General features: G+C 39.8%; 1 protein-coding gene across 1 annotated transcript; it reads left to right on the top strand.

Annotated features, from left to right (window-relative positions):
- Positions 1-33: 33 nt before the first annotated feature.
- DPH5 (diphthamide biosynthesis 5) lies at positions 34-20,455 on the top strand (the record flags this gene model as incomplete). The annotated part of the gene is made up of 7 exons (XM_082287149.1): positions 34-399; positions 3,584-3,708; positions 7,674-7,782; positions 17,152-17,272; positions 18,176-18,215; positions 19,268-19,371; positions 20,232-20,455. The coding sequence occupies exons 1-7, from the start codon at positions 265-267 to the stop codon at positions 20,453-20,455; spliced, it is 858 nt and encodes a 285-aa protein (XP_082143275.1). The 5' UTR covers positions 34-264.
- Positions 20,456-21,086: the final 631 nt, after the last annotated feature.

The following is a 21,086-nucleotide window of genomic DNA, read 5'->3' on the forward strand; positions in this document are numbered from 1 at the left end:
CTTGCGTCCCAACGGCACCGCGGGCAGCCGGGAGCCGGGCGAGAGGAGCCGGGAAACGAGGAGCTGCGAGTCGGCAGCCGGGAAAGAGGCAGCTGGGAGCCGGGAAAGGGGCAGCTGGGAGCCGGGAAACGGGCAGCTGGGAGCCAGGCTGTCCCCCGGACCTGGGCCCGGGTCCCCGCCACTGGTGGGGCGTGCGGCGCCCCGGCTGATCCCGCTTCCGTGTCCCTCCTGAGGCAGGTGGCGGCTCGGCCGCGCTCCCTGAGCATGCTGTACCTGGTGGGGCTGGGCCTGGGGGATGCCAAGGACATCACGGTGAAGGGGTTGGAGGCGGTGCGGCGCTGCCGCAGGGTGTACCTGGAGGCCTACACGTCCGTGCTCACCGTGGGCAAGGAAGCGCTGGTAGGTCTGGCCGCAGGGCCCGAGGCCTCTCGTACCACGGAGCCAGGGGCGTGCTGGGGCTGGTGGGTCCGTGGGAGAAACTGGCGGTGCCCGTTCTCGGGAGACGTGACCTTCAGTATGTTTTATAGGAGAAATCTTGCTACCTTGCAAGAAGACTGCAGCAAAAATAAAATGTTCCTTCTTACAACTGTTGGCACTAGTTTTCATCTCAAAACCTACCAATGTGTGCAGGCCCTGAGATACTGGAGGACTTGGTTGGAAAAGTGTCTAATCTGTTTAAAAAAAAAAAAAATCCCAAGAGTCATACCAGAAAAATACATGGTTTGAAGCCCTGAACCTCTGTATCAGCCTGAGGTGTTATGGCATACCTGCTGGGAATAACAATTTTATTATCTCACGTTTCCACGTGGGCCAAGTTCCCTCACCGTGTTGGGATTCCCAGAAAGGCACAGTTCAGCCAGAGATGGGCTGTTGAACAACATGGAGATAAACTTTTCATTAGTAAACACACCTCATGGAAGACAACAGTAGTAAAAATGTGCAGATCATAACTCTGAGGGGTTCATAGATAGTCACAGAAGGACACGGTGTAGTTCTGAAATAATACCAGAAAAATAGCATAGCTGCCCACAGACCAGAGATCTTGCCTCTGAATAAGCTGATGCTATCTGGGTCTTGGGTGCTGTATGGCCATAATGTACCTGTATGCAGACCTGCATATACATAGAGCATGTGAGAGTTTTGGCTTGTAATCAGCATGACATGCTTTCCAGATACAAGGTACGCTAGAATATTTGGGGCCATCTCTGGTTTATCTGCTGTATGAAGATATGCTCTGTGGTTTTATGTTTCTTTTCAGTACACTGAAGCAATCTAAATTGTAGTCAGTCTGTTCAAAACAAAATGTTCTTTTTTATGGTTGGTTGATAGTTGGAAAACTGCTACATGGAAAGGATTACCTGGAGATTTTTACTTCTCAAAATGTGCATTTGCTATAAAAAAAAAAATTAATGGATTCCTATCCATCTGAAAATAAAACATTGAATAATAGAAAAATGCTGAATATTTTTGATGTGGTTATTTGGGGTTTTCTTGTTGTATATTTCTTATCGTTTTAAGTCTTTTGCAAACCTTGAAATCACAAAGATGAGGTAACTGGGAAAAGAGATCAATAAAAACAAAGTAAAAGATGTGGTCTTACCTGAAACCACCTAAGAGGGAACATAGGAATTAATGACCAAGGGTTTGTCATACAGCCTGGTTTACATACAGGTGACAATGCTGAATAGTTTATTTACTAATCTGAAGGTCAATCTCTCCTAAGCACTATGAAAAGTTAGAGGAAAAGTCTCAAGAAGTAATGAGGAGATCTTTTCCTGCAGAGACTTCCTAGAAATCCTTCTGTGTTGATGGTATTGAAATCAGATCTTAAAATTCAAATGACATGACTCGCTTAGTTTATCTGGTTGGCCTAAAATGTATATTAAAAGTTATTTGATGTTGACCATCCAAATTGGCCCAGAGTTTGGTGAAAGAACTGTTTGGACCCAGTGGCCTCCCAGTGAGTCTCCATTTTACTTCTTGCTAGGAGATTGCTTTTTCTATATTCTCTACTTAGCTTGCTTTGATTAGCATTGTGGAGCAGTCTCAAAGCATGCAAATAGATTCCCTTGGATGAAGCCAAACTGAAAGATGTGTTCCTGGGACTGCACCCTATCTGTTCTGGAGCATGCATTTGCTCACAGTGTGAGCCCAAAGCCAGCCTGGTGCAATGGTAGCCCACGGAAAGGGATGCGTAGTTATGGAGTGCTTTGCTTTAGAAACCAGCTCCCATTGTGCTGATGTGCATCTGGGCTAAGGTACCTAATGAAAACCTGTGGGGTGTCAAAATTTGCTGCAGTTAGCTTAGTATCAATCTCAGCATTACCCCAGGGTGACTGTCAGTCGTTCCAAATCACAGGTACAAGAGTTGCTTACACATTTATTTGGTCCCCTTTCCGTTGAATCTGTACAGGTTGCAGTCTGTTTCACGAGGAAAATAATATCCTGATTTTATAGAGTTAGGAAAACTTACCAAATGGGCAGGAACTCATGTTCAGGAAAGGGAATGTAACCTGGTAACAGAGGTCCCATACCTATTATGTATGCATTATGTATTGTTATACCTAGCTATGGGGTGGATTTTTTAGTGAAAGCACTACTCCGCTTCTGTACAGGTGTGATAGTTCTCTTGTCAGTTCACTGTGTGGGCAAAGAAGGCACAGAAGTCAGAGGAAAACCTTTCTGGGCCATAACTGACTTGAATAGTTTTATCAATTTATTAATATTCATAATACCACACAAATTTGCTGACTACTACTTAGCACAAAAACACCTTTCTTGGTCTTTGCCCTAGAAAAAAAACTTTAATCATGTAAAGAGCATATAAAATGCATGGTGACACATGACATGGCAGATGTTTTCAGTATGATCAGAAAACGTGTTCTAGAACTAACTGAAGTTTCATTACATGTGTGAAGTTGATTCTGGAAATAAAGGCCTTTAAAATGTACAAAGAGACATGATTACTAAGCTGCTGAAGAAGAATTAGGACATGATCAAATACATGTTCACCTGTATACATGGTAAAGTACTTCTTAAAAAGAACTCAAGATGAAGGATTAATATGAAGTCATTCCTTAGATGTGGTTAGCTAAAATGTACTAAGGAAAAACTTGAGAGAACAGGTTGTGGTGTAGCTAGTGTGGTATTTGTATCTGGTTTGGTGCCAGTATTGTAAGTAGCCTAAGAGCTGGGCTCAGGCTTTGAGAGGGGATACCTTACATAGAGCAGCAGGTTAAATTAACTCTACCTGGAGTCCACCAGGTACCCTCAGTGTGCAGGTGTGATTGAGCTGCTTTAGGTGCAGCTCCTCAACTGACACAGAAGGCATGAAAAACCAAGTCAGTATCAGGATAAAGTGGTTCACCAATTTTTGTCAGCTCAGGAGCTGCCTTATGGGGAGCTCAGGTATTCTTGCAAGCAGAGGTGAGGTTCTCCAGGACATGGGGCAGACTGCTGGGAAGAATAATAAAGTTACCTATTCCACTGTCCATTGTCTGTATTCCTGAGAGAGCACCCAGAGAGATACAAAAGCATTCCTAAGTGTCTTATTTTGATGGTTATTTTTAATTTCAATTTCTAGGAAGAGTTTTATGGAAAAGAGTTGATTTTGGCTGACCGAGAAATGGTGGAACAAGAAGCAGATAGCCTTTTAAAAGAAGCTGATGTTTGTGATGTCGCATTTCTTGTAGTTGGTGATCCTTTTGGGTAAGACAAAGCAACATTTTAATTATTGTTGTAGCTTGATCACTCTTTTTTCAATAGGAAGAAGCCAATTCTGTTACTGTAGTTCTTTTTGAGGAAACTGATTTTCAGACCAGAAACACTTCTTATGTCTGTATATTCCTTATTGTATTAAAAATATACATACAGTTTTCCACACTTTATCTTGCTTTGGAGTTTCTTTGCCCAGATGTTCATTATAGATAATGTGGACTCTGCATGATGTATGAATCTTTCCTTCAGCAGACATTTATAATTTCATTAGTTATCATTCTCTGTGCTAGTTTTTATAACAATGCTTTGCCTCATTATTTGTCTGCTAACAGAAGAAATTCTAGGTTATCACATAAATAAGAAATGTGGTTTTTGGGGGGAGTATTCTTTTAGTTGCTGTTTGTATTTATAAACTGCAGCTTTTGTACTCAGTTGTTTTAGAATGAATACAGATTATTGGTTGTATGGTGCATCCGCTTTGATTTATGCTAGTTTTTAAAATCACTTATGTCATTATAAATGTCTTCTCGTGTTGGTTTATTAGGCCTTTTGTTTCCACTTTTTATTCCTGCTGGAAAGTATAGTCTTTTTCTATGACCAGAGGGATCTCCTTCTGTCTCTTTGGTCAGGCATCATCAATCTGTAATGTCAAGCCATGCAGAAAAGCTTTTCATCTTCAGCTGGTGATGCAAGATTTATACCACAGTGTAAGGGGCACAAGAAAAATGAAATCTGAGCACCTTATTTGTGAGTGAAAAAATGGAGCTCATGAGGAAAAGGAGCAATGTGCACATCTGTCAAAAGCGGATAATTTGTGTAAATACAGGTTAAAGGCAATTGGCAAGAGAATATTATATTAAACTAATTATGGACAGATGACCCTGTATTTCAGAAATATTAATTATACTTGCAGTCCATGTTTACTTTAAGGATTTGTGCAGAGTGTAGAGCCACGTTACCTGTACCCTTGTGCTCTGATCCAGTGACTGATCTAAGTACACAAGATGAAAAAAACCTACATGGATTGAAATGTAGTTGCTACTTGTAAGCAGTATTCTTATCTGCCTCAGTTATCTTCAGTTTCAGTGTCAAATACTTTAGTTCTGGTTAACGTACTACATAATTTTTATTTGTTAATTAAAATGTTAGCTATACAATATATTTCTAACATAAAAGTGAGCTGCCTTATAACAATTGCTTTGTGTCTCAGAAAAGTCAGTGTGTTTTACCATTGTTAGCAGACTGGTCTTTTTGCCAGACACAAGACACTATGAATACACATCTAAGTAGATAGGAAATTTTGCATGTACAGAATTCAGCATGCAATTCAAAGGAATCCTTCAGATAGAACACAAATTTTGCACACTCCATGGCCTTCTCTGGTGTAAAAAAAATTCATCTTTCTCACTAGAGATTTTAATGGAAATGGATCCTCATCACGAAGAACAGTTTCTGTAAGAGCACAGAACCCCAGAAAGAGAATGGTAACCTAATGAAAGACTTAACCTCCTTCCCCTCATCTCCCCTTTTGCATCAAACCTGGACCAACTTACTGAACTTCTATGCAAATGACAAATAAGCTGTGGCATGGAAACCCATTTTTACAAAAAAACCCAAACCATAAAACCACCATCACAAATACCTTTTGATAACTGAAGCTTGAACAGGAAGAAGAAATATTTTTGACAGAATGCTATTCCAGGGTGTTGTTGCACCCTTTTGAGTAATGTGTTCTGGCCAAGATGTGCATTAGCTGTCTCCCAGTTCAGCTCTCAGATACCACAAAAGGGGTTTCATCACTTTAGAATAACTTGCATAGCTATCTGAGCTGCCTTCCAGGTGGCACAACTGGAGAGCTGAAAAAGCTCAGTTAAAAAACTACCCTTTTTTTTGAATGAGTTGCTTCTCTCTATATGTTTATGTTCTTAGCTCTTAATACTGCAGCTAGAACTGCTCCTATGATCACATAGAGCCCTAAGGAGGTTACTAGGACAGAGTACTGTTTCTGTCCTAAGAGAGACCATAGGGGAGGAGGATAGAGGCCACTTGCAGGTGATCACAGACTTTCAAGTATATTTGTAGGTGAGCAGAGTACCTGGCAGCCATAGGAAATGCCAGGTGTTGGTGGTTCATGGTTAAAGCAATTAAGCAGGCTGTGCTCTGTCACCCTCACTGTTGTTCTCTTCAAGTTTTTAGCTGTGTATGTGGTAACACCCCTGGATGTGCTACAAGAACCTGACAACTTTAGTAGTACAGTGGAAAGCCCACCACTCCAGGCTGGTGTTAACATTCATGTTATTTCTACCCATAAAACTTAAAGTCTGTATCAGTGACAGAAAATACTACTATAGTTATGGGTGTAGAGGGATGACTCCATGAAACTTTTCCTGGTATTAGCTGAGTGCTCATAAGGGCACTTCTGCTTTTAGGTACAGTCATTATAAACAAATCTACTGGGTGAAAAAAAATACTGGCTGGAGCAAATTTCAGTGAATAAAGCCAGCTGATCCCTTGGTCAGTATTAGCATAACCACAAAATCCTCCAGTGCTCCTTGTCCTTTGTATGTGCATGGAATAACACAAGGCTGTAAAACTAGTCTCCTCTTCTCTTAGAGCAGACATTCTTAATTCACCTTTGCTTCTGCAAGGCAGGAGCAATGTTTGTGTAGTAGCTAAATATTAGTTTAGATCACTTTACTGCCTTCTCCTAGGTCTGGGAGCCTGTTTGTATAAGGGTTTCAGATTTCCCAAATTCAGATTCCTCTTTTTTTTTCTTCCACTGAAATTGATTTCTTTTCTAAAATATTGATCCTTGCCAGCTGATGCCACATTTGTGTTCCAGTCTGAAGCACCTGATCTGCTGACTGGGTGCTGGTCAGACACAAGACATCGAAATTATCAGGCTAAGATCAGGGGAATTCTGTTAGGGTAACTGAACAAGGCCAGGGTGAAAGCAATTTTCCTAGTTCATTGTTCTGATGGCCAAATGTTATTTCTTTTCTTCCTTCTTTGGAATGGCCACACAGAAGTGCGTGGTACATCTTGAGATTGAGATTGATAAGGTCATTGATCAGGTTTGATAAATTTAGGCAAGGGGCAGGTGCATTTTTATATTTCACAAACATATAAGCATACATACAAGCAAAATAGATAGGTAAACAATGTTGCAGTTCAAATATTTGCTCAATCTATATGTATTTACCATTTTAGAAAGGCTCTAATCTCAACTGCTTAACTGCAAACCCAGTAATTCTTGCAGCAGTCAATCACTGCAAGCCTTAGACCTAGAACCAAACTTAGCTCTGTTTGAAACTTAAACTAGAATATTCTTAACTCTTTCAGAATGAACTTGATCACTCAGATTTAGGTATTGTTAATTTGAGTAATCTGCATTAAATATTATTAAAGTTGATTCAGTCTAAGGGTGTTTTTTCTATGTAAACATGCAGTTTCCCTCTGTCTGTTCAGAGTTCTTGTCTGAGCGTGGGGCTTTCTTGGCACACATTGGTGCTGGTTGGAGAGGGCCTGGCTGTGCAGCCAGTAACAAAATCCTGGAGTTTTGTGTAAGTGAGTGCCAAATAGAGTCGACATTTACAGTTCAACACATGTTCAACAGATACTGCAGAAGACAAAGCATAAATGGAACTTTCCTTTTCAAGTACTTGCCGAGGCTGCTCTATGTTGTAATAGTGTTACAGTTTTAATGATGCCAGGAAGCTGCAAAGAGCTGTACCATACTGAGGATGCCTGGCATTCCAGCGGGGGAAGATGACATATGGGAGCCTTATTGGAGTTTTTACTTTCCTGTAACAATTAGGATATTGTTGCCATCTTCCCACCTCTGCATTGCCCTTGTTGTGAAGGGTTTCATTTTACTTTCAAAACAAACTGTAGTGCTAGTAACACTTGGTAACATCACGTTTTCAGTGTTTAATTCCTTCCTTTCCTTACCACAGGGCCACGACACACAGTGATTTAGTGCTACGTGCAGTAAAATTGGGGATTCCTTACAAGGTCATTCATAATGCTTCAATAATGAATGCAGTGGGCTGCTGTGGTTTGCAGGTAATATTTTTGTATATGAATATATGTTATTTCACAACTGCTAAGCTTAGAATTGGTGAGCTCTTCTGCTGTGGCAGTGCATGTTGCAATCTCAACTTTGAAGATCTGTACCAACTGTACACTTAATGTTAGAATTTTTTAACACTTCCTTTTAGCATGCTACATGTCAGCAAAAGCCCCTTTTGATGAGCTCATATGAAAATGAATAGTAACACTTCTGTTCTTCTCTGCTTTCTAACTTCCCTCTGCCCCAGGAGCCTTTGGTATTTAAAGTTATTTTACAGATAAAGCTTTGTTCATGTTGGCTTCCTTCTACTACTGATGGTAGTATCAGGTATCAGGTAATACCTGATAAATTTACTCTTAAATAAGTTGTTACCCTGTAGAGAAATACGCTGATCTTGTCATAAGAGAAATACATGCACAAGCCTGCACATATGTCCAACTCAGATCATAACTGATTCTAATATGGCACACTCTTAAGTTTGATCTGTCTCCACTTTCTGCCCATCTGATGAGGAGGGACTTGCCTAGCCAAGGACTAGTAAAACAAATGACAGCTTTTGTGTATCCTGAATGGCTAAAGTAGAAAAAGTCTAGTGTTCCCCAAGAAAATACTTCATTTTACACATGTATGGGTCCATTATTACTTTTCCTGCATGAAAGATATTGTGGCAGTGTATAAATCATAACTAATCACATATAAATTAGATGAAGCTTCCCCCTCTTGTTTTCATTCATCACTTTAACATAGAACCTGGCCTCTCAAGGTTCAGAATAGCTCCCTGTGTACGGGAACCACTAAACCAGGTTCCCACTTTACAAAAGCCAAAAGCAAGCACAGGAATGTAAATGTCCTACAGACAAGTTGAGGGTTTGAACAATAATTTTCCATCACTGAAGGAGGAATTCCTTCCTAGCCATACAAAAAAGAACACAATTTATTTTAATTTCAGTAAACACCTGGTACCTTCAAATTTACACTGACAAACTCCAATACTCCAAACTCCATTCAAATAATAATGCTGACCAACAGCAGAAAATCTGTTGCAATGAGTTTGGGTATTATCTTTGGTTTTGATTTGAAATCTGAGTGCCCTGTCTGACCTGGCTCAGTGCAGTGACACCTGTCCCATTAGCTAATGCTAAAGGGAATGCTAGACAGCATTCACATTCTTTATAATTCTTCTTGTGAGCATTTTCTTAGTGATACCTGCCTATTGCTGCAAGACTTGGGCAAAATTATCTTTTAGGAAGGAAATAGGCTTCTTGGTGCCTAAAATCTACATGTACAGCAGGCAGATGGCAGCTGTCGCATGACTGCACTTACTAGGGTGGGTAAAACAAGAGTTGGGGCTGGGGCTCACCCTTCCCCTTTTGGCTGGATGGTGGTGCAAAATTTGCTCCTGCTGTCAGGCTGTTGATAAGTAGTTTCTACTACTTGCTCTCTTTTTTTACTGTTCTTTTACATTCATTAGTAAGGAAGATGCAAGGCCCAAAGAGTTTTCTGAGTTTTCTGAAAGTTTGCTTCCCTCACAATTCAGCCAGGCATAGGAAGGAGGAGTATAGAGCTTTTAGGTAAATTGAAAAAGAAGACCAGAAACCTAACATGGGTATATTATAAACAGTCTGTAAAGTCTTTCACACATGCAGAGTTTTGGAGATTAGATTGCTATTTTCTTATCCCATGCTGAAGGGAGCAGACCATAAAGGAAATGTGATGTTATTCACTCTGGCATTAGTCCCCTTTTCCATTCTGGCTTGGGAGGGGCTCCCTTCTCATAAATCAACATTCCTGTTGTCGTATAAGGCATTTTATGAAATAGTGATTGTATTACCAGACAGAATATAACCAGTTGTATGTTTCACTCTTGATTGCTCCTTACTGGCATAAACAGCAAGTGAGGTTTTATCTTACAAAAAAGCAGCCTTTGATTAGTTAAAGTTGTGCTGGAAGTTTATAATTTCTTTCAAAAGCCTTTACTTTCATGGCTGTCTGCTGCCATCAATTTAGTTTTGGAGTTATTGTGTCTCAAATTGCAAAGTTCCTGTCAAGTACAGGAGGGATTCCTCTTTTGCTTCACCACAGAAAAGGGTTTGCCTTTTTTCTTGTTTTAATGTGATTGTGATACAAACCTTCTCTCTTTCTTAGTAGAGAAAAACAGGAAACACCTTTATATGCCGTTCAGAGAGCCATGTGCGTAGTGAGCTGTAACTGCTGATTAGGCTGTCAGTGAAATGCAGCTACAGCACAGTCTGGTCACAAAAGAATGTCTCTGGTCATCAGAGCAATGTTTCTGTGCAGCCAACAACCTTTGGGTACTTGCGCAATTTTCCTTTGCGATGATTTAATGAAGTCAATAGAGCATCAGTAATGGTTCGTTACCTTCATTCCATAGCTGTAGTTCTTGCCAAATAATAAAGAGGGGTGCTATTTTCAAATACTTTTTTTTAACTGTCTTTCCCATTTAACAGAATTAGTGCAGCTTTTTTTGAATATTGAAGAAAAGAGTGGGGTTTTAATTTTGAAAATTAAACTTCTTGAACTTCCTGGAAGCGCTCACATTGATAAATTGTGCTGGGATAGTATAACTTAGCAAAGTGGTAGTCTGACTGTGCATAATGCTCTGTGATTTGCTGTGCCTTCCTCTTTTACACTGTTTTTGCTGTGCTTTACCGTGCCAGATTTCTTTTTCCATGGCTGAAGCTATTTTCCCTTAAAACAAATGAATATGGTTATGGGAGATAAGCCAGGAAAAGTGCTCCTATGTTAGTGCTTCTTAGCATGTTCTCTGCAGGTTCACCTCCCTTCTCTGGAGTCTGCCATGTGGGTGTGTTTGTCACTCTGACTCCTGTTGCAGTGGGGAATAACCACCAGTGAGGACAGTCAGGCACTTTGGTATCTGCACACACTGCCAGGGAAGCACAGACTTTACCTGTGCCCACACTCAGTTTTTCAGAATAGGGCTGATTGCTACGGCTTTTAGCCCTAGAATAAAGAGGCAGGAAACTGAGGATCTCTAATTTGCATCTTTCTCATTCCTATCTAATCTGCATGACATCTGGGTTAGTTTGGGAAGATCAGTGGCCAGAGTGGTGCTTTCAAGACAGAATTCTCTCTGACCCAGTGCTGGTAATGTGTCCTTGAGGTAGAACTATGGGTGGTCAAACACATCAGGAATATTCTACATTGTGCTGACCTGTGATGCACATGAAGGAATGATGCCACTTGAAATGGCTTGAGGTAATGGCATTAACATAAAGAAAGAGGATTGAGAACTGAAGTGCAAAGCTGGAGGCAAGTCACAGGGTGGGAGAAAGGACTAAAATGAGACACTCATTTCTGAGTGGTGTTGCTCGTTTTGAAAGCATTGGCTTTATATTTTGGTTGGGTAGCTAGGAAAAAAACATGTTATAGCAAAGAGCTGCCTTTCTTTTGAGATGTACCCACTTTCCACCTGAATAGCTTCAGAACAAACATCTGCATGTGCCCTTGTGTCTTTCAGTGACGCATCTTGGGTTTTTTGTTTGCAGTCCAGTTAATTCTTGAAGACAATTACAGTTATAAAATAGAAAATAGCCTTTTTGCTACCAGCTGATCATTTAAACGTAAAAGCAATGCTTACTGTGTTATTTTTGAGTTTTTACTGAACAGGTGAGTACATTTCCAGTGTCAAGTTGAAAAATATTACTTAAAGATGAGGAAGCTGAAGGATGCTATCATTAATCACTGTGCTCGTAGTCAAACAGAAACCCTGTAGTAGCTGCAGGAGTGGAGCCTCTGCGTCCCACCCTCTCTGTGTGCCTTAATCTTCAAAACCACTCTTTGCTCTAACAGGAGGGACTTTACACAAAATGACTGACTGTTGAACTGTCTTCTGTCGCTAGTTGTTTTTTTTCAGTTACTACCAGCTTCTGAGCCTTTAAGAAATTGGCATTTGTTTCTCAAGCCAATTAAAGGTTAAATCAGTGCTAGTCACACTACTTCATGGGTCACAATTGCTGTCCAACTTAGTGCCATTTATCACCAGCAAACATGACCCAAAAACATCTATTTAATCAGGTTTGGTTTTTTTTTCTTTTAGATATCTTCATTTCATATTGGTAACTGAAGTCACCAGGGTAGGAAGGGAACATTGCTTGATATTGGTGGAAAGAATCTTAGAAGGTTATTAAGGATAAGGTGACATTACCTTGGGGGAGAATCCTCTCCTATTCAAACTTGCTTGTGCATTTTCACAGTATTTTGAGAGCTGAATTTTGTTCTGCTTGTGGAGTGGCTATTTCCTAAGCAGATCCAAGAGGCAGCCATGGAAAAATGTGCTTGTCCCTTCAACTGATTTTATGTGATTTGTCTCAGCTGCTTTCTGAAGACTGCAGTTATGTGGAGTGGGTTTCCCTCAGCAAAATGGCCAAATGTATTTTTTTCACAGTTCCTTTCTCTCTGGCATGTACTATGGAGATGGGAAGTTTTTGGGACAGCTAGGGCAATTTCTTGGCTTGCAGTACAAAAAGGAGTGAAAGCCACATATATGTGAATGGTAAAACGTTTCAGTTTCATGTGAAGGTTCTCATGGGAGGCATTTGAAGTTGCTAAAGGTCTGTGGTACTAAATAAGGTAGTGTAAAGGGCAAGAGCTAGGCTTGTGGTTGTTTCATATGACCAATTCCAAGCAAAAACAGACTGAGTGATTCTTGCTACCTCTTTGTTGGCAATTGCACTACTTCTTAAGCTGCTATCAAGCAACAATATATAATACAAAGAACAGTAGGAGCCCTTTAATTTGATGTATATGGTCTGGAGGGTTGTTAACAGGTTAGGGAGAATAAAGGGAAAAACCTGACTCCTTAGGGTCCTTATCTTTGAGCATGAACATTGCATAGCATCATGTCAGAACCCCTATGACAAAGATAAAGAAAATATGTCTTAGCTTTTTTGGGTATGTTCATTGGGATCTATCAGGAAGTAACCTGGGATAATGCAAGGTGCTCTGCAGTCTCCAAATCCATTGAGGGATACTCTTAGGAGAAAAAGCCTCTTAGTTCCTACCAGTGAGTTGTGATTAGGTTGTGGAGAGTCTGAATTTGGATAATTCACCTGTCCTTTGAGAACTATCTGCAGTGTAACCTGTGAGGAGCTCAACACAGAACATAGCTCGGTAGCATTTCAGCCCTCCAGGGTTTCAGGTATTTGGTTGTGTATGGTGGCAGGACTGAAGAATGCAGTGACTCCTTTTTACTTTCTTCCCCAGACATGTGACCAGTTCTGAAGTGGTTTGAAATGTTAGGAAAGTAGGTAGGTTCATAAGTGAAAAATTGCTGTGTCATTATTGCAGCTGATACAGCAATAATTCTGGGAAAGATGCTGTAAAAATAGATGTCTGTGTTTTGAAATGTTTACTTCTTGGTTTCTCTGCAGCTGTTGGCCAACTGACCTTTAATATTATTTTGCATCTTCTCTCCTGCTTGCTTTAGTACTTTTTGGAGGGGATGGTGGATCTTCCTTTTTTAATTTCCCTATTTAGTCTCAGCTTGTTCCATCTTTTATGCCTAAATTTTTGTGGTGATTGACCACACCACTGTTTCAAGTTGATCAGGACAGTTTCAGGTATCTGATATCATTCAGACTGGTCTTTAACAAAGTAGCGCAGCAGTTTCATTGAAATTCCCCTTGCATTCAGATTTTCCAAGGTGAGATCATGGTACAGCACTTTTTCTCTCACAGTTCATTCTGGCCTCTCAATTTGCAATCAACTCTGCTTATATAAACAAGAAGTAAAATAAGAAATAGCATTAATAGAAGGGTTAAAACACTAACAGAAAACAAGTACCAAAAGTTGTCAATCATTCTTTCATATCATGTGTATAAATAAAATAGGAAGTTATATCTTGTTCTGAGGTGATGTAACTGTGAGTTGAAGAACTGCTTTCTGCAGTATGAGGCAGAAAACTCTAGCAGCAGGGCATTGCCTCAGAGTAGAGAATTCTGGCTTCCTTTACTGACCTGAGCTATTGCATTGCAAAATTTAAGTGCACAAAGTTTTGCTTAAGCCAGTCACTACTTGGAGGGAGGGTGGGGAGAAAGGGATATTTCCAAAGACTGAGGTCTTTCAAAATGACCTTTTGAAACCTTTCTGTGAAGTTTTTGAGCATTGAGGAGAAGGTAAGAAGTTTGGTTTCCAAGCTGAAAACACGAAATATCTGTCCAACCATTTCATTGCGCACCTTTGAAATTCTGGCAGTTTTGTGCCTGAGCAGAATGTAGGCACTGTAACAAATCTGCTCATCAGTGCACGTGTGGTGCCTGAGATGTTTGGGCTTGTACAGAACATACATTGCCCGCTCCTAAACCCCAGGTGCTTCATGGAGAGTGCAGCACACAGAATTTGGCTGTGAAATTTAATTTGCTGTTGCCTCTCTTTAGAGCTGTGCCAGCCACTGCACAGCCTGATCCTGTCACTGCAAATACACACAGCTCATCATCTTACTAAACTTGGGAACAGTCTAAAAGCATGGCAGTAATCCTTACTTGTGTTGTAACACTCCTTGGTTAACAAACGTGTCAGACAGTTTTATTTCAGTGACAAGCATGATTCCTGGAATTTTGGGACCCTCTGCAGCCTTTTATGGTTGGTGGAAAGAATGCTTTTTAATTTCAGTGGGTTTTGTCTTTAGTGGACCTGCTGTCTTCTGTAACTCCTGAATCCTTAGGATAGTAGTGGAATTTTAGACATTTCCTGCTTTCTTTGCAGCAAGGCTTTTCTTGAAAGTCAGATACTTCATGCAGAAGTTCAAGAGGTAGCAACTAGAACACAGCAGAGAAAACTTAATTAGGAACAAATTGAATTCTGCATGAGGTACAAGGAGAGCATTTAAAGTGTAAGTTCTGATACAGTCATGTGTTCCTTCTTTAATGCAGGCTTGCCCTGGTGAAGAGCAGTTCCTATGTTTGATTAAATGTCACATGTCTGCAGAGATCAAATACTGGATGAGAAAAAAATATTGGTTTGTGTCTGTAGAAATGTTTGTAAGGTAATTGGTTATAAGTATTCAAGCACAATAAAGGTATCCACTTACTGCTTCAGTTCCTCAGCATTCAGATTGATGGTGTACCAGGGACTTTCCAAAGTAGTATTCTGCCCTCTGTAATTTAAAGTAAAAATATGTGTGCATTAATGCTAGGAAATCTGTTCTTCACAAGTTTAGTTAGTAGAGGGGCATAAACTGCAAAGACATTTCTAGGAGGTTGATAAAATGTGCCCCAGTCTGTCTTAATTGGCTACTTCTGTGCTTTCCAGGTGCTGAGAAAACAGGTGTATTTGTTTGAGACTGTAAGGTTTTCTGTGATATCAATACTTCATGAAGGTGTTCTGAAGGTATTTCTACTGAATAGACAGGCGATTTCCAACAAAAATGTTTTACTCTTTTTGACATCCAGGCTTCAGTATTAATGCAAAACCCAGTAAACCAAGGACAGATTAGTGAATCTGACTGGCAGGGCTTGTACAAAAAAGGATAGCTTGCTTAACTTCTTGTTGGCAAAGAGGATGGAGAATCTTTGTAATGAATAATGGAAAAGAGAACGATAACAATCAGAACAAGCACTGTAGGGTATCAAGTTTAATGTCCAACTCATTCTTAACATGTGGTAGAGTGGCTTAGAAGTTCTGATTCCCAACAAAATACCTCTCAGATAGTAACACTTTGCCCATTTCTGCACATCCTTTTTTTCCTAAAGGACAGAGGTGAAAGTTTCTGTTCCTTGGGTTATCAAAATGCCAAAGGGACAAGGTAAGATTTAAGGTTAATTGAGGCCACTTTCTGTTCTGAACAAGGACTGCTGCTTTTGGGAAGTGGCTGCAGGGATTTCAGGTGGCTGATGGGAAGCACTTAGGTTGGCACCAGACATTGCAGCACTTGGGGAAGACTGCAGGAATACTATCAGTGAGATTAAAGGTGTCTTGCTCCCAGATGCTCTAACAGTGAAGGGGAGAAGGAGAAACTTTTTGTACTAATAGTTTTTTTACAGATTTGGTACAAAATGGGAAAGAGTTCTAGGCAGCCACATGGAAAATGGGCAAAGCACAGTTTGACTTTTCTTTCATTTTCTAGAACACAGCATTGAAAGAGCTAACAAGTTACATCAGGAACAATTTATTTTGTTCAACCTGTATTTACTTTACTGGAAGAACCTTTAGGTTGTGAAATGTACACAGCATGTTCTTGTCCTTGTTCTAGAATGAAATACTTAAAAGAGGAAATGTTTTCAGCTACATTCCAGGAATCTTTGAATAAGTTTTATCAGCATGAATGGTTAAAATTTGAGCTTTTGGTCCCTTGAAAACAAACATGTTTCTGTTTTGATTCAAGTTCTGCTCTACCAGCATAAAGGAGTTAAAACCACAGCCTAATGCCACAGTAACATACGTATGTATAGGAGAATCCCCACATGGCACAGGGCTGCCAGAGCTGCTTCTACACAGGGTCCTCTGCCAAAGGACACAAAGTGCCTTTGTCTCCTGTTGTGGGCTTGGCAAAGCAGTTTTTCCTTCCAGGAGTACAGAGAAACTGGGAAGGGTAGTCCATGTAGGTGTTGTTTCTGTGGTGAGCTTGAGCAGATAGGATATCGGCAAGCCGTAAAATCCATCTGGGATGGCCCCATTCCAGAGCTGAATAGACCAAAATTGATGCATGGTTTTCCCCTATTGCAGGGCAAAAACTACTTCCAAGCCAAATACTGCTTTAAGTTACATATGACTTTCATTTTTGCATCAGCAGAGATGATTGGCAAGACTATTGCTTCAAATGTCTTAACCAAGATTAGGTTAAGGAAAATATTAAGAACATATTAAGACTGAGAATAGAGTCAGTGAGTATGCTTGACATAGAATCTGCTAGCAGTATTCTGCTAGCAATATTCTTACCATATGTACATAAACCATGTTGCACCTCTCAGCTTCCTGCACAATCTGTCTTCAGATCTTCATATCCACTGTCTCCTTAACTGTAACTTCTTTTGCCTGCTAGAGCTTCCATCTGCAGCAAAATGCCATTTTAATATAAACACTACTGTATCAGTAGAATCAAAACATTGAATTATGGCACTATTCAAAGCTGCCTAGCCTTAATCAAAGTAAGAAATAACAAATAATAGTTTTGGTGCTAATCTTACAAAGTTTTTGCCTTTAAAAGGACTTCAGAATGAAGTAATGATAGAAAGTATATTGAAAGTTACTTATGCATTGGAAAGGTGACTGCAGCGATAGGTAAAAACTTTACAGGTAGTTCATGACTTGGTCTTTAACATTATTGCATGCTCTTATTTTTTGTTATTGCACATGTATGTTACTGCATTTGCTCTGTTTTACAGTTGTACAATTTTGGAGAGATGGTTTCTATAGTGTTCTGGACAGATACATGGAAGCCAGAAAGCTTCTTTGACAAGATTGAGAAGAACAGGCAGAATGGAATGCACACCCTGTGCTTACTCGGTGAGCAGCAGCCACTCCTCCTGCATTTTAGTCTATGTGTTGAGTGTTTACCCAACTGTCTAGATCACCAGATAAGCAAATGTGACATTAAAAAGATGAGCGGTGATAAACTTTTGAATTCAAAGTGACTTCATGGATGTAGAAGCAATTTGGTAAACTGGACACTTACAATCTTGGGGGTTTGCATTTTAAACCCCTTTCACCTGAGTCACTTTGGTTTAGAAGTTGATTATGTAACAAGGAATACTTATTCAAGGTTTAAAATGTATCCAGCTTTCAGTATGATAATTTGGGGGGGAGGGCATTTGAGTACAGGTAACGTTTGAATTCCTCTTGGAGAGATTATGGTCAATTTATTTCATAAAATTGCAGCTGTGCAGAGTCTTACCTACCTGGCCTCTTCTCTATTTCAAATCCTTTTTTTTCCCATAACAGAAGTTTGTTCTAAATTTTCATTGGGACAGGAAAGAAGTGCTAACGAAAGTCAGATTCCTGCATGACAGTGATGTAATCACTGTCGAGCAGTCAGACTGTATTACCTTTTGTGACATAATGTGCTCATGGTTTAAGAGTAGTCCCAATGCACTGGTGTGCTCAAATGTGCTGGTATTTAACTGTCTTATGGTAAATATGCTTATCCGTATATTTACTAGGATTTTTATTTGGCTGTGTTGCTCTGAAATCTGTGAAATTTGCCCTATCTTTGGGTAAAATCACGTGCATGAAGTCACAGGATTTTGAAATTAACTAACACATGAAACAGTACAGTGTGATCCATATTCTAATAGCTAAATATAGTAATAATTTTAATAACAGCTAAAATGTTGTTAAAGCTTTACCTACATAGAAAACTAAGTGGGGAACTTGTAGGGAACCTGTGTTCTAATGTGTTTTGTTCTACAGATATTAAAGTGAAGGAGCAGTCTCTGGAGAATCTCATTAAGTGAGTCACCATTTTGAAAATTCATAGAAACACACAGTGCACTTAAGAAGGTTTTTTTTTGTACAAGGAACAACGGTTCTTTGCCCATAGTCTAATACTGAACTTACCTGCCTTCTCCTCTTGTGCTTTTCAGTGGCCTTTTGATTCTTAGGAGTGAAACTCTTTTGTTTGTTGCAATAGGGCCTGGTTTTATTTAAAGTAACTGAATGGAGTTGCAGCAGAACATGATCTTTTATATAACTGTCCCTGTGAGAAGCACTAAGTCAGAATGGGGTAGACTTTCCTCTTGGTGAATGAAGTGTTATTTCTCTACTGTTCTGTGCCTCCTGAAACAGATTAATATCTGAGTGTTATAAATTTATTCTTCTGTACACTGGGTAGCAACAGTGCAAAGTACATAATACATAACACCCTTCTTAAAGAGTTAAATAAGCAATATATGCTCTTATGTTTGTTTAACTGTATTCAAAAAGCTTTTGCCACATTTTAGTCATCTCTGCAATCTGTATGTTTTGACAGTAGTGAATATAAATGGCTCCTTTATACACATGCTGTAACTGGTCTAAATTGACATTTGTGAAGTCTCACAGTATCATTGAGGTTTGTTTATTCTGTAGTTTCAAAATAAAATGTTTGACTAAATCCACAGTTGGCAAAGAAAGCAGCATTTCATTTAAGAATACATTTCTAGTCTGTAATCATCTGTCTACAGGGCATTTAACAGAAAAACAGTTGTATGCCCTTGAATTTAAGTCTAATGCACCCTTCCAGAGTAGCTGCAAAACCTGCACATTGCTTCTAGCAGCTGAATTTGTTTTTAGGATCTAAATGATCTACCAGCTGGAGCCCAGCTGTATCACAGGTGTGATGAGAGCACAACAGATTACTGTACTCTTTAAAAATCCACTCTTGTCTAAAAGGCCCAGCCTGAGAGCCTGTGCCTGTTTAAGTTCAACCTGCTGGTTTAGAGGTCTCTTGACATAAGCTGTAAGATTGCTGGGGATAACAAAATGAGTTATATGTGAAATTTCTCTGCTTTTCCTTCCTTGCAGAGGAAGAAAGATTTATGAGCCACCACGCTACATGAGTGTAAATCAAGCTGCAGAACAGCTTCTTGCCATTATTCAAAACAGGAGGCTCCAAGGAGAAAAACCAGGTATGACTGCAGTGCTTCTGTCTGCTACCACCCCTCTCCAGTCACACCTATTGATGAGCTGCTGAACTCCACTCCCTTCCTCTGACTCTCAGAATTCTGTTTGCAGTGGATTTGGGCTGCCTTAAATCTTAGTCATGAGATGGATTTGGCCAAGTTTGAACAGCATAGTTCAGTGAGCATCGATGAAGGTGTGCTGGTGGCTCCTGGAGGTTTAGTCAAAGCCTTAGTCTGGAAACCCTGGACTATCCACATTTAACTGTGAGCTCTTTGGTCCATTAGAATTGCAGGAGGCAGAAGGACTCTGAGCATTTTAGATCAGTCAAGCTTCAACAAAATCTCTGCTATATTTTACTCACACTCTGTTCTACATGAGCACCAGCCTGAAGCTAGGTTAACCTAAAGATGCAGAACTGTGATTTTTACCTTGAATTCTTAACACTAGTCAAGAGCAAACTGTGAAATGTTTATTGAGACCAAGGGGTAAAATCACAGCAGCTAATAAAGATGACGCAGTTGTATCACAGAAATTTTTTTTAACAGAAATTGTTTTAGGTCTACTCATTTAAAATGTTTATTCCTTCAATACTATTAAAATGAAAATCCCTTAATTTTATCCTTTACGTAGAATGAATCAGAAGCAGCAGTTTCTTCAAAGTGAACAGAATTCCTGAATGAATTCTTCCTTATCAACATCCTTAAGCTTTATTTTCTCTGAAGAGCAAGCTTCTTTCTAGACCACTCCAATAATTTAATAATTGGAGGTTTAAGAAAGCAGTTAAGGTTTAAGCATTTTGAGTACTTTTTTCCATATGGTAGGACCATTAGTCAATAAATTAAACATTTAATCTTCTTTCTTACAGAAATAACTGAAAACACAATTTGTGTTGGCCTTGCTCGTGTGGGTGCTCCAGATGAGAAGATTGCTTCAGGCACACTACAGCAGATGTCCACTGTGGAACTGGGTGCTCCACTACATTCCTTAATTGTTACAGGCACTATGCATCCTCTGGAATTGGAAATGCTTAAACTTTTCTCTGTTGATAGTTCCAGTTTTGAAAATAATGCATGTCAAAAGACTACTTAAATAAAAATGAGGCATTTACATTTTTATTCCATCTTTAATTGCATAAACAGCATAAAGTTATTGCTGTGACTATTTAAGACTTGTCTAACTGCAGTTAGACTCTGTTGCTTCAGAAGACAAGACTGCAGGAAGATGGACCTGCTTCTACCCGAGGCTGCAAACTGCACCTGCTGGTATCAGCTTCTACCATGCAGACACCTCCAGAAACTTTTAAATCTTTGATTCAGGTCATTGACATCCACATCAGTCTTGGGCTGCTGATTAGGGTAAGAAGAGTACCAGGTATCTGTGTGGCAGCACTTGCTGTAGAGCATTAACCAAACTTACTGCATACACTGTTAATAAGTGCATTAGATGTTAAATTTCGCTTTTCAGTTTTCCAGAAACTTAGGAGTTCTCTTACCAATACAAAACATTAGTGTGCAAAACCTTTTAGGTCTGTGTCCATGTTTGCCTTGAGAGAGTAAATACAGACAGGTGAGAATGCTTTAGACCAAAGAAAACCAAGAATTTTCCTGTTGGACAGCTGGAGAAACAGGGCGAGAAGCTGCACAGAATTTCTTCTGCAACATAAAATAGAACTGGATTTCTTCATATGTTAATGCTAGCATTTATGAAGGGCTGGACTCAA

The sequence above is a fragment of the Coloeus monedula genome (genome assembly GCF_965178545.1).
Source record: "Coloeus monedula genome assembly, chromosome: 9".
NCBI lineage: Eukaryota > Metazoa > Chordata > Aves > Passeriformes > Corvidae > Coloeus > Coloeus monedula.